The 16371-nt window shown below is 37.3% G+C and overlaps 1 protein-coding gene across 1 annotated transcript in view; it reads left to right on the top strand.

The window, feature by feature from the left end:
• ica1 (islet cell autoantigen 1) overlaps nt 1-14638 on the top strand; it is a 16523-nt gene extending 1885 nt beyond the window's left edge. Inside the window, exons 2-13 of the mRNA XM_024258522.2 lie at nt 1310-1336; nt 1409-1580; nt 2812-2884; nt 3222-3345; nt 3427-3625; nt 3909-4034; nt 11237-11326; nt 11398-11486; nt 11567-11613; nt 11697-11891; nt 13781-13858; nt 13934-14638. Coding sequence (XP_024114290.1) covers nt 1323-1336; nt 1409-1580; nt 2812-2884; nt 3222-3345; nt 3427-3625; nt 3909-4034; nt 11237-11326; nt 11398-11486; nt 11567-11613; nt 11697-11891; nt 13781-13858; nt 13934-14058 — 1332 coding nt within the window. The 5' untranslated portion in view covers nt 1310-1322 and the 3' untranslated portion in view covers nt 14059-14638. The remainder of the gene's footprint in view (nt 1-1309; nt 1337-1408; nt 1581-2811; nt 2885-3221; nt 3346-3426; nt 3626-3908; nt 4035-11236; nt 11327-11397; nt 11487-11566; nt 11614-11696; nt 11892-13780; nt 13859-13933) is intronic.
• The last annotated feature ends 1733 nt before the right edge of the window (nt 14639-16371 follow it).

The following is a 16371-nucleotide window of genomic DNA, read 5'->3' as shown; positions in this document are numbered from 1 at the left end:
ACAATGAGACCCTGGCTTGGGCCCCCTCGTGGCTACATTATTATTTTAATAGTCGACTAATCATCGATTATTTTTAACGATTAGTGACTAAACAGGTCCTGTGAAAAGTGGATATAAAGCACACATCTTAACCATCATTAGCGTTAAACATTTTTTCTAACTTTTAGGGTTTTTGTCATATTTTTTTTCTTCTAATTTTTTGTGTCTTTTGTTGTAACGTCTTGTGTTTTATGTTCACATTTTTTGTGTCTTGCATTGTAATCTTTGCATTTTTGGTTTTGTCATTTTTCCCCCCTAATTTTTATGTTTTCTGTTCTAACTTTTGTGTTTTTCATACTGCTCATGTGTGTTTTTCCTCAGGCTAAAATTAACATATTTATTAAATTCCCTCATGTTAATCACAGTGCGACACTTTGATAAAAAAGCGCGTCCTCTCTTTGCCAAAGTGCGTCACCCTGAGACAGACTGGAGACCAGTCCAGGTATAGCTTGTCTTCAAATACAAAATACATTTGAAAAAAGTGATTAATTTAAAAGGACAGTTTTAAAGAAACCTCCATTTAGAACTATAAAGGTAAAGAAAGGTTTGTTTGAATACAAGCTTTTATGGTGTTTAGAAATCCTAAATTATTTTGTTGTCTTTGTTGCACAAAAAATATTGTGATAAAATGAAAATGATGATGGTTTCCAGCTGTTTAAAGAATAAATAAAAGTCTAACTAAAAATAAAGAAAATTAAGAAGATGGTTTATTAAACTTTTAAGAAATTGTGCAGCCTCTGTCCTTCATTAGTTTCTGTTACTAAAACAAGATTAAACTAGAAAAGTTGCTTTACCATAAAATTTTAATACATGCCAATTTTGCAAAAATATTTAGTGTGTTGCCTAAATACTAGCTAAACTCCAAAATAGCCTAAAATTCCTCAATAAACTCAATTAGTTAAAAACGTTAGCATGTTGCTAAAATATTAGCTAAACTCTAAGTAAGCCTAAAAAACCCAGTAGATAACAAATTAGCTCAAAACATTAGCATGTTGCTAAAATATGAGCTAATCTCCAGATTTTTTGAAAATGACTATAAAAGACATAAAATTTCCCATGAATATATTTAAAGGTTTGTTGCTAATCTACTTACTGTAACATGTAGAAGTGTGAAGACTTTCTCATTCATTTCCTATGGTTCCTTTGGTTTTGCTAAATATTTCAAAAACTTCGAAGTTTGTGAATACCTAAAATACAAGTCTAAAGTTCCCTGTTAACTCCACGACCCAGGAGACCATCAGGACTAAAAGCCGTCCTTTCTTCTCCACAGGTGGACCTGAAAGATGGATGGGAACTTGTGAGTACAGATTTCCTCTCCGTCTTCTCCAAGGAGACATCCTCCGCAGAACTTTGGCCCGTGTCGTTGCAGTGGTTACTCCAGAGAATACTTCGACCGCTTCGTGCAGAGCCAGGACTCCTCAGTGGTGAACAAGTTCCAGCAGAAGTACTGGAAGACCAAACAGACCTTCATCAAAGCCACGGGGAAGAAGGAGGATGAACATGTGGTGGCGTCGGATGCCAACCTGGACGCCAAGCTGGAGGTGAGGAGGAACTGAGCACGCTCAGTGACTCGGACTGAGTCACTGAGCGTGTCAATAAAAAAATTTTGTATTGATTAGAGCATTAAGCTCTGCAACTGTATCTCAAATCCAAGTTGCTTTTAACCAAATAAATTTGTAGTGCTTTTCTTTAAATAATTTAGGAAATATCGTAAAGTATGGTCACATAAAGTACGGCCACGTAAAGTATCATTAAATAAAGTATGGTCACCCAGAGCATTGCCGCGTAAAGTATCACAGCGTAAAGTACCGCCGTGTAAAGTTCGGCTGCATAAAGTACCACCACGTAAAGTACCGCCACGTAAAGTACTGTCACATAATGTACCACCACATAAAATACCGCCACGTAAAGTACCTCCGCGCAAAGTACAGTCGCATAAAGTACCTCCGTGCAAAGTACAACTGCATAAAGTACCTCCGCGCAAAGTACAGCCGCGTAAAGTACCACCGCGTAAAGTACCACCGCGTAAAGTACCGCCACGTAAAGTACCTCCGCGCAAAGTACAGTCGCATAAAGTACCTCCGTGCAAAGTACAGCCGCATAAAGTACCTCAGCGCAAAGTACAGCCGCATAAAGTACCTTAGCGCAAAGTACAGCCGCGTAAAGTACCTCCGTGCAAAGTACAGTCGCATAAAGTACCTCCGTGCAAACTACAGCCGCATAAAGTACCTCCGCGCAAAGTACAGCCGCATAAAGTACCTCCGCGCAAAGTACAGCCGCGTAAAGTACCTCCGCGCAAAGTACAGCCGCGTAAAGTACCTCCGCGCAAAGTACAGCCGCATAAAGTACGTCCGCGCAAAGTATAGCCGCATAAAGTACCTCCGCGCAAAGTACAGCCGCATAAAGTACGTCCGCGCAAAGTATAGCCGCATAAAGTACCTCCGCACAAAGTACAGCCGCATAAAGTACCTCCGCGCAAAGTACAGCTGCATAAAGTACCTCCGCGCAAAGTACAGCCGCATAGAGTACAACCGCGCAAAGTACAGCGGCATAAAGTACCTCCGCGCAAAGTACCGCCACGTAAAGTCCCTCCGCGCAAAGTACAGCCGCGTAGAGTACAGTAATGATTAACTTAATATTTCTTTTTACACTCTTATTCTGAAGGAACAGTGAAGGAACGTTCTACCATGTTCTGGTTGTTTTTAACGCTGATAAATCTTTGCTTAAAGCCGTCTCAGTTAAATCTTAAGTTTTCCTTCACCCCCCCTGCAGGTCTTCCACTCCATCCAGAAAACCTGCATGGAGCTGCTGAAGGTCATCGAGCAGTACCAGAGGAGGATCTGCCGTAAGTTTAGTCTCTGTAAAGCGTCTGAAAGGGAACCCAGATGTTTTAGAGTCGGTCAGGATTCTCCACCCCTGAAAAGCTGAAGGAGCTCCATCCTCAGCTGCTCGGTTCTTCTTCAAGATGAAGCCCAGCATGCTGAGTGTTACCATGACTCATCACTTTTAGAAGGGAGAACTGTCATTAGTTCAGGTTTTCATTCAGTAAAGAGACTAACTTTAATTTCTCCAGGTTGTTTCTGAAGGTTCTGTGATTGTTGATGATCCATAAGTGAGTCCTGGACTCTTCAGTGTCGGCGTGTTTTTCCTGTTTGATCTCTGACGGTGAACCGCGTCTTCAGTTCTGTCCCAGGAGGAGAACGATCTGGGCCGGTTCCTGCGCTCTCAGGGGTCTCAGGACAAAAGCCGGGCTGGGAAGATCATGCAGGCCTCGGGGAAGGCCCTGTGCTTCTCCTCCCAGCAGAGGTGAGCGCTCCGGAGTCACGACCCCGCGTACGGACGGGCCTCCACGTCTGGGTCGACTGATCTTCACGCTCCGCCCTGCAGAATGGCTCTGAGGAAGCCGCTGTGCCGCCTGTACCAGGAGGTGGAGACCTTCCGCTACCGGGCCATCTCCGACACCTGGCTGACTGTGAGCCGCATGGAGCAGTCCCGAACCGAGTACCGCGGGGCCCTGCTGTGGATGAAGGACGTGTCGCAGGAGCTGGACCCCGACACGCAGAAGCAGATGGAGAAGTTCCGCAAGGTTTGTCTTCTTGTAACAACCTTTACTTAAAATCTATGTCAGATGTTTGTGAATCTTTCTAGTTTAAATAAAGGTTTTCTGCCTTATTATCATTCAGAGAGACTGTTGTTGGGAAGGTTCCACCAGGGTCCAAAACTGTCCGACAGAACTGTGAAGATAAACTCCAAACGCTGCTGGAGAGATTTCTTTGGAGCTTTTATTTTAGCCACAAGAGGGCAGCAAACACAAAACCTGCAGCTTTTCTGCTGCATGAACTGATGTCCGTCCATCTGCTGGTCTGCAGGTTCAAGGCCAGGTCCGCTCCACCAAAGCCAGCTTTGATAAGCTAAAGAACGACGTGTGTCAGAAGGTGGACCTGCTAGGGGCCAGCCGCTGTAACCTCCTGTCCCACGTCTTAACAACCTACCAGGTAAGCCTCATCCTGCAGGTGTTCCATCCTCCTGCACTGAGATGTTCTAACTAATGAGGCTCTGCTGTTTGGATCAGGAGTCAAAGGACGTTTTGAGGAAAAAAAAAATCTTCTTGTTTTCAAAAGATTTATGATCTTAAGCATGTAAAACGCACATACATTAGTTATGATATTTTTACAATTTAAAATAAGACATATCTTCATCTATGCTTCTTAGCATGTAAAAACACACATGCTTTAGTCCATGATTTTTTAGCATGTAAAAATAAAAATGCCTTTGTCCATAATTTATTATTATGTAAAAGCACACATGCTTTAGTCCATGATTTTTAGCATGTAAAAAAAATGCATCCTTTAGTCCATGATTTTTTTAATATGTAAAAACACACATGCTTCAGTCCATGATTTTTAGCATGTAAAAAAAATACATGCTTTAGTCCATGATTTTTAGCATGTAAAAAAAATACATGCTTTAGTCCATGATTTTTTTAATATGTAAAAACACACATGCTTTAGTCCATGATTTCTAATATGTAAACACACATGCTTTAGTCCATGATTTTTAATATGTTAAAAGACATGCTTTAGTCCAGGGGTATTCAAGTCCAGGCCTCGAGGGCCGGTGTCCTACATGTTTTATAAACCAACCTTCCACTGAAGCTCCTTATTGGCTGCTAATTTCCAGGATCAGGTATGTTTAGCCAATAAGGAGCTTCAATGGAAGGTTGGTTGGAAAACGTGTAGGACACCAGCCCTCGAGGCCTGGACTTGAATACCCCTGCTTTAGTCCATTATTTTTAATATGTTGAAACACACATGCTTAATAAACATACTTTAGTCTGTGATTTTTACCATGTAAAAACACACATGCTTTAGTCAATGATTTTTTAGCCTGTAAAAACACACTTGCTTTAGTCAATGATTGTTTTTAGCATGTAAAAACACACATGCTTTAGTCCATGATTTATTAGCATGTTAAGACAAACATGCTTTAGTCCATGATTTTTTAGCATGTAAAAACACACATGCTTTTATTCATGATTTTGAGCATGTAAAAACACACATGCTTTAGTCAATGTTTTTTCAGCATGTAAAAGCACACATGCTTTTATTCATGATTTTGAGCATGTAAAAGCACACATGCTTTAGTCTGTGATTTTTTAGTATGTAAAAACACACATGCTTTAGTCAATGATTTTTTAGCATGTAAAAGCACACATGCGTTAGCCCATGATTTTTAGCATGTAAAAACACACATGCTTTAGTCCATGATTTCTAATATGTAAAAACACACACGCTTTAGTCCATGATGTTTAATATGTTATAACACACATGCTTTAGTCCGTGATTTTTTAGCATGTAAAAATAAACATGCTTTAGTCCATGATTTTTAGCATGTAAAAGCACACATGCGTTAGCCCATGATTTTTAGCCTGTAAAAACACACTTGCTTTAGTCAATGATTTTTTAGCCTGTAAAAACACACATGCTTTAGTCCATGATTTTTTAGCATGTAAAAACACACATGCTTTAGCCCATGATTTTTAGCATGTAAAAACACACATGCGTTAGCCCATGATTTTTAGCATGTAAAAACACACATGCTTTAGTCCGTGATTTTTAATATGTTAAAACACAAATGCTTTAGTCCGTGATTTTTAATATGTTAAAACACAAATGCTTTAGTCCGTGATTTTTAATATGTTAAAACACACATGCTTTAGTCCATGATTTTGAATATGTTAAAACACATATGCTTTAGTCCATGATTTTTTTTAGCATGTAAAAAAACACATGCTTTAGTCCATGATTTTTTTAGCATGTAAAAACACAAATGCTTTAGTCCGTGATTTTTAATATGTTAAAACACACATCCTTTATTTCATGTTTTTTTTAGCATGTATAAACACACAAGCTTTAGTCCATGATTTTTTAGCATGTGAAAACGCACATGCTTTAGTCAATGATTTTGAATATGTAAAAACACACATGCTTTAGTCCATGATTTTTTTAGCATGTAAAAAAAACACATGCTTTAGTCCTTGATTTTTTTAGCATGTAAAAACACACAGGCTTTAGTCCATTATTTTTAATATGTTAAAACACACATGCTTTAGTCCATGATTTCCCATACAAAAAAACACACATGCTTTATTTCATGTGTTTTTTAGCATGTAAAAACACACATGCTTTAGTCCGTGATTTTTAATGTGTTAAAACACACACGCTTTTGTCCATGATTTTTTTAGCATGTAAAAACAAACATGCTTTAGTCCATGATTTTTAATATGTTATAACACACATGCTTTAGTTCGTGATTTTTTAGCATGTAAAAACAAACATGCTTTAGTCCGTGATTTTTAGCCTGTAAAAACACACATGCTTTAGTCCATGATTTTTTTAGCATGTAAAAACACACATTCTTTAGTCCATGATTTATTAGCATGTTAAAACACACATGCTTTAGTCCATTATTTTTAATATGTTAAAACACACATGCTTTAGTCCATGATTTCCCATACGTAAAAACACACATGCTTTATTTCATGTCCCTTTTAGCATGTAAAAACACAAATGCTTTAGTCCGTGATTTTTTAGCATGTGAAAATACACATGCTTTAGTCAATGATTTTGAATATGTTAAAGCACACATGCCTTAGTCTATGATATCTAATATGTAAAAACACACATGCTTTAGTCCATGATTTTTTTAGCATGTAAAAAAACACATGTTTTAGTCCATGATTTTTTTAGCATGTAAAAACACACATGCTTTAGTCCATTATTTTTAATATGTTAAAACACACATCCTTTATTTCATGTTTTTTTTAGCATGTATAAACACACATGCTTAAGTCCATGATTTTTTAGCATGTGAAAACACACATGCTTTATTTCATGTTTTTTTTAGCATGCATAAACACACATGCTTTAGTCCGTGATTTTTAATATGTTAAAACACACATCCTTTATTTCATGTTTTTTTTAGCATGTATAAACACACATGCTTTAGTCCATGATTTTTTTAGCATGTGAAAACGCACATGCTTTAGTCAATGATTTTGTATATGTGAAAACACACATGCTTTAGTTCATGATTTTTTTAGCATGTAAAAACACACATGCTTTAGTCAATGATTTTGAATATGTGAAAACACACATGCTTTAGTCCATGATTTTTTTAGCATGTAAAAACACAAATGCTTTAGTCCGTGATTTTTAATATGTTAAAACACACATCCTTTATTTCATGTTTTTTTAGCATGTATAAACACACATGCTTTAGTCCATGATTTTTTAGCATGTGAAAACGCACATGCCTTAGTCAATGATTCTGAATATGTTAAAACACACATGCTTTAGTCTATGATATCTAATATGTAAAAACACACATGCTTTAGTCCATGATTTTTAATATGTTAAAACACACATGCTTTAGTCTATGATATCTAATATGTAAAAACGCACATGCTTTAGTCAATGATTTTGAATATGTTAAAACACACATGCTTTAGTCTAGGATATCTAATATGTAAAAACACACATGCTTTAGTCCATGATTTTTTTAGCATGTAGAAAAACACATGCTTTAGTCCATTATTTTTAATATGTTAAAACACACATGCTTTAGTCCATGATTTCCCATACAAAAAACACACATGCTTTATTTCATGTGTTTTTTAGCATGTAAAAACACAAATGCTTTAGTCCGTGATTTTTAATGTGTTAAAACACACACACTTTTGTCCATGATTTTTTATCATGTAAAAACAAACATGTTTTAGTCCAGGATTTCTAATATGTTATAACACACATGCTTTAGTTCGTGATTTTTTAGCATGTAAAAATAAACATGCTTTAGTCCGTGATTTTTAGCCTGTAAAAACACACATGCTTTAGTCCATGATTTTTTAGCATGTAAAAACACACATGCTTTAGTCCATTATTTTTAATATGTTAAAACACACATGCTTTAGTCCATGATTTCCCATACGTAAAAACACACATGCTTTATTTCATGTCCCTTTTAGCATGTAAAAACACAAATGCTTTAGTCCGTGATTTTTTAGCATGTGAAAACACACATGCTTTAGTCAATGATTTTGAATATGTTAAAGCACACATGCCTTAGACTATGATATCTAATATGTAAAAACACACATGCTTTAGTCCATTATTTTTGGAGTATGTAAAAAAACACATGCTTTAGTCCATGATTTTTTTAGCATGTGAAAACACACATGCTTTAGTCAATGATTTTGTATATGTGAAAACATACATGCTTTAGTTCATGATTTTTTAGCATGTAAAAACACACATGCTTTAGTTCATGATTTTTTTAGCATGTAAAAACACACATGCTTTAGTCAATGATTTTGTATATGTGAAAACACACATGCTTTAGTCCATGATTTTTTTAGCATGTAAAAACGCACATGCTTTAGTCAATGAGTTTTTAGCATGTGAAAACGCACATGCTTTAGTCAATGATTTTAAATATGTTAAAACACACATGCTTTAGTCCATGATTTTTTTAGCACGTAAAAACACACATGCACTAGTCCATGATTTTTAATATGTTAAAACACACATGCTTTAGTCCATGATTTTAAGCATGTAAAAAAAATGCATGCTTTAGTCCATGATTTTTAATATGTTAAAACACACATGCTTCAGTCCATGATTTTTTAGCATGTAAAAACAAACATGCTTTATTCCATGATTTATAATATGTATAAACACATATGCTTTAGTCCAGGATTTTTTAGCCTTTGAAAACACACATGCTTTAGTCCATGATTTTTAGCATGTAAAAAAACACAGGCTTTAGTTCATGATTTTTTTAGCATGTAAAAACACACATGCTTTAGTCAATGAGTTTTTAGCATGTGAAAACGCACATGCTTTAGTCAATGATTTTAAATATGTTAAAACACACATGCTTTAGTCCATGATTTTTTTAGCATGTAAAAACACACATGCTTTAGTCCATGATTTATTTAGCATGTTAATACACACATGCTTTAGTCCATGATTTTTTAGCATGTAAAAAAAATGCATGCTTTAGTCCATGATTTTTAATATGTTAAAACACACATGCTTCAGTCCATGATTTTTAGCATGTAAAAACACCCATGCTTTAGTCCATGATTTTTAATATGTAAAAACAGACATGCTTTAGTCCATGATTTCTAATATGTAAAAACACATGCTTTGGTCCATGATTTTTAATATGTTAAAACACATGCTTCAGTCCATGATTGTTAACATGTAAAAACAAACATGCTTTATTCCATGATTTATAATATGTATAAACACATATGCTTTAGTCCAGGATTTTTTAGCCTTTGAAAACACACACGTTTTAGTCCGTGATTTTTAGCATGTAAAAGCACACATGCTTTAGTCCATGATTTTTAGCATGTAAAAAAACACAGGCTTTAGTTCATGATTTTTAGCATGTAAAAACACACATGCTTTAGTCCATGATTTCTAACATGTAAAAACACACATGCTTTAGTCCAGGATTTTTAGCATGTAAAAACACACATGCTTTAGTCCATGTTTTCTAATATGTAAAAACAAACATGCTTTAGTTCATGATTTTTTTAGCATGTAAAAACACACATGCTTTAGTCCATGATTTTTAATATGTTAAAACACACATGCTTTAGTCCATGATTTTTTGCATGTTAAAAAAAACATCCTTTGTCTATAATTTTTAGCATGTAAAAACACACATGCTTTAGTCCGTGATTTTTTAGCATGTCAAAACACACATGCTTTTATTCATGATTTTAAGCCTGTAAAAACACACATGCTTTAGTCCATGATTTATTAACATGTAAAAACACACATGCTTTAGTCCATGATTTCTAATATGTAAAAACACACATGCTTTAGTCCATGATTTTTTAGCATGTAAAAGCACGCATGCTTTAGTCCGTGATTCTTTAGCATGTAAAAACACACATGCTTTTATTCATGATTTTAAGCATGTAAAAACACACATGCTTTATTCAATGATTTTTTAGCATGTAAAAACACACATGCTTTCATTCATGATTTTAAGCATGTAAAAACACACATGCTTTAGTCAATGATTTTTTAGCATGTAAAAGCACACATGCTTTAGTCCGTGATTTTTTAGCATGTAAAAAAAACACATGCTTTAGTCCATGATTTCTAATATGTAAAAACACACATGCTTTAGTCCATGATTTCTAATATGTAAAAACAAACATGCTTTAGTTCATGATTTTTTTAGCATGTAAAAACACACATGCTTTAGTCCATGATTTTTAATATGTTAAAACACACATGCTTTAGTCCATGATTTTTATTAGCATGTCAAAACAAACATGCTTTAGTCCATGATTTCTAATATGTTAAAACACACATGCTTTAGTCCATGATTTCTAATATGTTAAAACACACATGCTTTAGTCCATGATTTTTAATATGTTAAATCACATATGCTTTATTTCATGTGTTTTTTAGCATGTGAAAACACACATGCTTTAGTCCATGATTTTTTAGCATGTAAAAACGCACATGCTTTAGTCCATGATTTTTAATATGTAAAAACACACATGCTTTAGTCCATGATTTTTTAGCATGTAAAAACGCACATGCTTTAGTCCATGATTTTTAATATGTTAAAACGCACATGCTTTAGTCCATGATTTTTTTAGCATGTAAAAACACACATGCTTTGGTCCATGATTTTTAATATGTTAAAACGCACATGCGTTACTCCATGATTTTTTTAGCATGTAAAAAAAACATGCTTTGGTCCATGATTTGTTTGCATGTAAAAACAAACATGCTTTAGTTCAGGATTTTTTAGCATGTAAAAACATACATGCTTTAGTCCATGATTTTTAATATGTTAAAACACACATGCTTTAGTCCATGATTTTTAATATGTAAAAACACACATGCTTTAGTCCATGATTTTTTAGCATGTAAAAACACACATGCTTTGGTCCATGATTTTTAATATGTTAAAACACACATGCTTTTGTCTAGAACTGTTTTCCAATCATATTGCTGTTTTTTGAGGGTATTTCATGAGTTACTCTTATCAGTCTCCCTAGACTCAAAGATGTGTTTTTACTCTAACTGTGAACAAATAACATCCTCATAAAAGTTTCATCCTCTAAAATCAGTGAAAAAACTGGTTTCCTCCTTCGTTTCAGACGACGCTCCTGCACTTCTGGGAGAAGACGTCCCGCACGATGGCAGCCATCCACGAGAGCTTCAGACCATCTGAAGTCTCCACGCTGAAGGTGAAGGAGGCGTCAGGTCGCTGAGGCGAACGGTTAGAGCGGTGCCAACAAGGCTACGGTTTCTCTTCCAGAACACACAGGAAGTGACGGGCAGGTCGGCTCAGAAGGAATCCAGGAAGAAACCTGCAGCAGGAGGGAAGGAGGAGGCCGCCGAGGAGCTGTGAGTGAGGAGCTCATGCTGGTCTGGACCAGGAGACCTCCTGAAACCTGACCTCCTGTCTTCTGTTCTAATGTTTCCAGACTCCTCCCACTGACAAACGGAGAATCCTGTGATAAATCTGAACCAGGTAAAAGCAAAAAACTGAAAACGTTTGAACAAACTGATCATTTTATAGAAAATCTTCATCAGCTTTCATGTGTTGATGTGCAGAGGAGGAGGAGGAGAAGGACAACCTGGCCCTCCTCAGCGAGATCCTGGGTTCTCTGTCTGCCGACGAGGGGGACTTCTCCCGGGAGTGGACGGAGGTTTTTGGAGACGAAGGAGCGAGCTCCGCCCCTCCTGGACCGCCGGAGAAAAGCTTCTTACCGTCACAGCTGCTGGATCAGAGTTTGTCTTCCTCGACAGGTCAGAACCACCAGAGTCTGAGCATTTAGATGTCCATAAATCATATTCCAACAGAAAGAAATCCTCACTTCCTGTTGACGAGGAATTCAATTACAGTTTTAAGAAAACTGTGACTAAAACATTTAATTAGAAATCTGTAGGTTTCTTTTTAGTGCAAACCAACCAGGTATCCATGGTAACAAACATGCATCTTCTAAACAAAAGCTTTGAAGGTCAATCAGGTGGTCCAGGTCAGGCCACACCTCAAACTCAAACTTTATTAATTTATATAGCGCCTTTCATTCAACGAAACACAAAGCGCTTAACATAAAGTAAATAAAATACATATTAAAAACACAAAAGCACAGTGTTTAAAAACAAATTCACATTCACAAAGTCACACAAAATCAACCTCTGTACCTCAGAATCATCTCTGTTCATTTTCTTTAGAATTCAACTCATCCAGTGGGCCCGGGATTGAACCCTGTGGTACTCCACTAAATACAGTGTCGGTGTAAACACTGTTTAACAAAAAGGACTCAGTCTAGGTTTCTTTTCTGGTGAAAGTTGATGTTTTTTTTACTGATGGATTGAAAAAAAGAACATTTTGGTGGAATTAATCAATTATTTATAACAAATAAAAATAAAAGTTTTCACTTAAAGACTTACAAATATACATTAGTCTTTACTCTACAGTACTTTTACACAAGTACTGTAGAGTAAAGACTTACAAATATACATAAGTCTTTACTCTACAGTACTTTTACACAAGTACTGTCATGAGTTTGATAGTATTTGTGTGATAGTTTAGCAGAGTTTGTGCAACAAAGTATGTATTATGTGGGACGGCTGTGGTGCAGTGGTAGGGCGGTCGACTCCTGATCGGAAGTGAGCGGGTTCGATTCCCGCCTTGCCCGCCCATGTGTCAAAGTGTCCTTGGGCAAGACATTGAACCCCAAATTGCCTCTGGTGGGAGGTTGGTGTCAGTGTTCAGCTGTGTGAACGGGTCTGTGACTGTGAAACGCTTTGGGCCCTCGAAGGAGGTCTGATATATACGTTATTTACCATCATGTCTCGTATGGCCTCTCATACATTAAAACTTTAGTTATACCTAAAGTATATATACTGGATATGGGTTGTCTGCAGGTGAAAAATGATTAAACCTGAACGGGACACACATAAGACAGGAATACGTAAACTATTCTAGGAGGCTTTTCCCCCGCTGATGCTAACACAACAAACCTTCTATACCTCAACGAAAGCCCACGAAAACGTGAGAGGTGGAACAGGACTGTAACGAGTGTCTGAGCACTCGGATTCTCTCGATGTGCTCCTGAAAATTTGAGTATGAATATTTGGGACGTCCTAATCGTAATGTAGTAGAATATTTGTTGCTCTGAAATACAGAATAATGTAGGATTTTAATTTATGAACTAAAACAAAGCCAAATGAACGACGCTACTGTCACAGGAAGTGAACAAATCTTCAAAATAAAGTGTCTTTGAAGCTTCCTGTTTTCAAAGTAAAACTAGCGAGAGCTTTTTAAATATACTTTGTTTTATATCGTGATATAACATTGTTTCCACATCGCCCAGCACTACATACGACAACAGGACGCTCCATTTTCTTGGCGTCTCTTGAGGAGGCCGTACGAGCCTCACCTCAGACTCACCTGTGCTCACCTTAAGACGCAGCCGCTCCTCCATCACCCTCCACAGACCAGACAACCCAAAATCCTGCAGCACCTGTATGGGTCACCCCCTTTAGGATACACATGACAAAGTCTGTACTTCTAGAATTCATTATCTTCATGCACTTTAAATCATTTGTTTGATTATAAGAAGGAAAACACCTGAAACGAGTGAATCTGTGCACGAGTTCACACTCATAACCCAAACCTCTCTCATCAGACTGGAATGACCTCGTCCCACAGCCCGTCGCCCCGGCTACCCCATCAGGAGCCAATCCGAGCGTCTCGAAGGCTAAAGGTAGGATCGGGTTCTGCCACAAACCCGTTCTCCTCAAAACTCTGTGTTGAGCTCCGGTCTGCCTGTGAACTGCAGAAGCGGCGCCGGCGGCGACCTCGGACCGCTTGGCGTGGTTCAACCTCTTCGCCGACTTGGACCCGCTCTCCAATCCAGATGCGGTGGGCAAAGCCAGCGGCGAGCAGGACCTGCACACGGCGTAGCTCCTACCCAGCATCCCTCGCTCGAGCGGTACCGTCTGAATGCAAACGGCTGTCACTGTGCCGGCGTTCTCCTCCACGCCGCCCACGTTCATGAAGATCAGGGGTTTCACTCAGAGAATCATCTACTAATGAATCCCTTTCTCTTGACCAATCACAGCAGCTGGATGTTATCTATGGCTGATTCCGTCCAAAACATCTGACTTTTAAAGCTTTAACGACATTAATGAAACAATTTTATTTAGTTTAGATCCTGGATGATGCGACTGAGGATTCTAACCCAAGAAACTAATCAATTAGTGATATTTTTTCCATCATCCCAACATAAAAGATCCAGTTTGGGAGCAGAAGAGACGACTTCTTCTTGCTGAAGTCATTTTAGCAGAATAGTCAGAATAAGTCAGACCTCATGGACCAACAGAATCTTGTTCTGAAGTTCTTGGAAGTGTCTGAACACCAGAACCTTAAAGGGGCCATACCATGAAAAACTACTTTGAGCTTTTAAGACAGGAGGGCCAAAATCCAAAACACACCTGAGGTCACGGCTTTATAGAACTACATTTTTAAAACCGTAACTTTTTAACATAATAATGAACTAGATATACAGCATTACCTGTGATAATGTTAGTGTGAATGCTGTAAGCTGAATCTGGCCGCTGAAAACGCTGAAAGTGATAGCTTCTAAAATATTAGCTAAATGCCAAATTAGCCCAAAAAACTAAAAATAAAACTTAGGTTAGCCAAAACAGCATGTAGCTGAAAAAAATAGCTAAACTTCGCAATATCCTAAAAAAAAAAGTAGTAAATGCAAAAAAGTAATGCCAAAAATTGATGCCAGGTTTTAAAACCGTAAAAGTTAGAAATATTATTCCAGAATAAATCATCTTAAACCTTAAATTACTTTCAATATTTTACTGTCCATAAAAATAGATTTTGTCAAAATGATACAAATTAGAAATGAGCGCAAGATAACATCAGACTATTGATAACAATAAAATAAAATGATCCGGAGGGCCGGATCCGGCCCCCGGGCCTTGACTTTGATTCATGTATTTTAAGTGTATTTAAATGTTCATTCCTCACTATAAAGAATCCCAAAGTGGCATTAACATGGTACTAGTTAGGATACCGGTGCCGTCCATGTCTCAATTTCACTCTGAAAGGCTAAAGATAATCATGGTACGACTCCTTTAAAGTTTTCCTCAGAACAAGCAGCTGTTGATGGAGGAACCATGAAGCTTCGTTCATGTGGAGCGTGTGGTGCGTTCGAGAACGCTCTGGGTTTTTAAACGCTCTTATCGTACAGTTATCGATACTAGCACGTGCACAGACACTTGGAAGAGGCATGTAAACACCATCCATACCAAATCCAACTCTCTGATAGCTCAAAGTTCAACTGGTTCAACTTGTTTTGTACGTAGAGCCTCAAAACAGACGTAAACATTTTTTTGGTTTTGAACATGGAAGCCTGAAACACATTTTCATTGACTTTTCATTGGAATTGTGTGTTTTTGAGCCTGGTGTGAGCATAGCAGGACGCGTCCCGCTGCACCACAGCTCAGTGTTCCTCTGCCGTCAGACGTCTCCTGTAGCATTAATGCTGCTTCTCCAATTCTAATGAGACCTTTGAAGAACGCTCCTTTAGTAGCCGATGTTCCCTGTACGTTTGTAACCAAACCTCATCCTGCATGTTGCATTCTGCTTTATTTAAGAATCCTCGGAGGCCGTCTGAGAGGTCAAAGAGGTCACCCGAGTCTGGACTTACATGCAGCAGCCGTGTGCCGATAATACTTAAATGATCTTAAATATTTCCCTCAAATAAGCTCATAAATTGAATTTTGTCCTGGTCGTTCTTAGTGTTGTTGTCCACTTAGTCTAAACAGAGTTTATGAAAAATAACTTTTAGAAACAGAAAATCAGGAGATTTACAAACAGAAACCTTGAAGATGGTTTGTTGTTTTAATTTTAACACTTAAGGATAATTCTGAGCTTTTATGAAGAATCAGGCTGTTGGAAGATGTTATGTGTGCATGCACACTGCTTATGCAAATGTGTCTATATGTATACATGCACATTTACATATGTGCATGTGTTTATATACAAATGCACATATGTAAATTTACATACATGTGAGGCTGCGTCCTCATATCTAAATGTAAAGACACTTTGTCCATTATCGGCTTTCTGTTGCCATAGTAACTGTTTTGCTAACCCTTTAACTACCCCCCCCCCAAAAAAAAAACAACAAAAAAAAAGAAATCACGTTCAAAGGGTATTTCTTTAGTACAGAGCCCCTAAAGAGACACCAAATTAAAA

Source organism: Oryzias melastigma, linkage group LG16 (genome assembly GCF_002922805.2).
Source record: "Oryzias melastigma strain HK-1 linkage group LG16, ASM292280v2, whole genome shotgun sequence".
In the NCBI taxonomy this organism is placed as follows: domain Eukaryota; kingdom Metazoa; phylum Chordata; class Actinopteri; order Beloniformes; family Adrianichthyidae; genus Oryzias; species Oryzias melastigma.
This window is presented reverse-complemented; position numbering and strand designations above follow the sequence as displayed.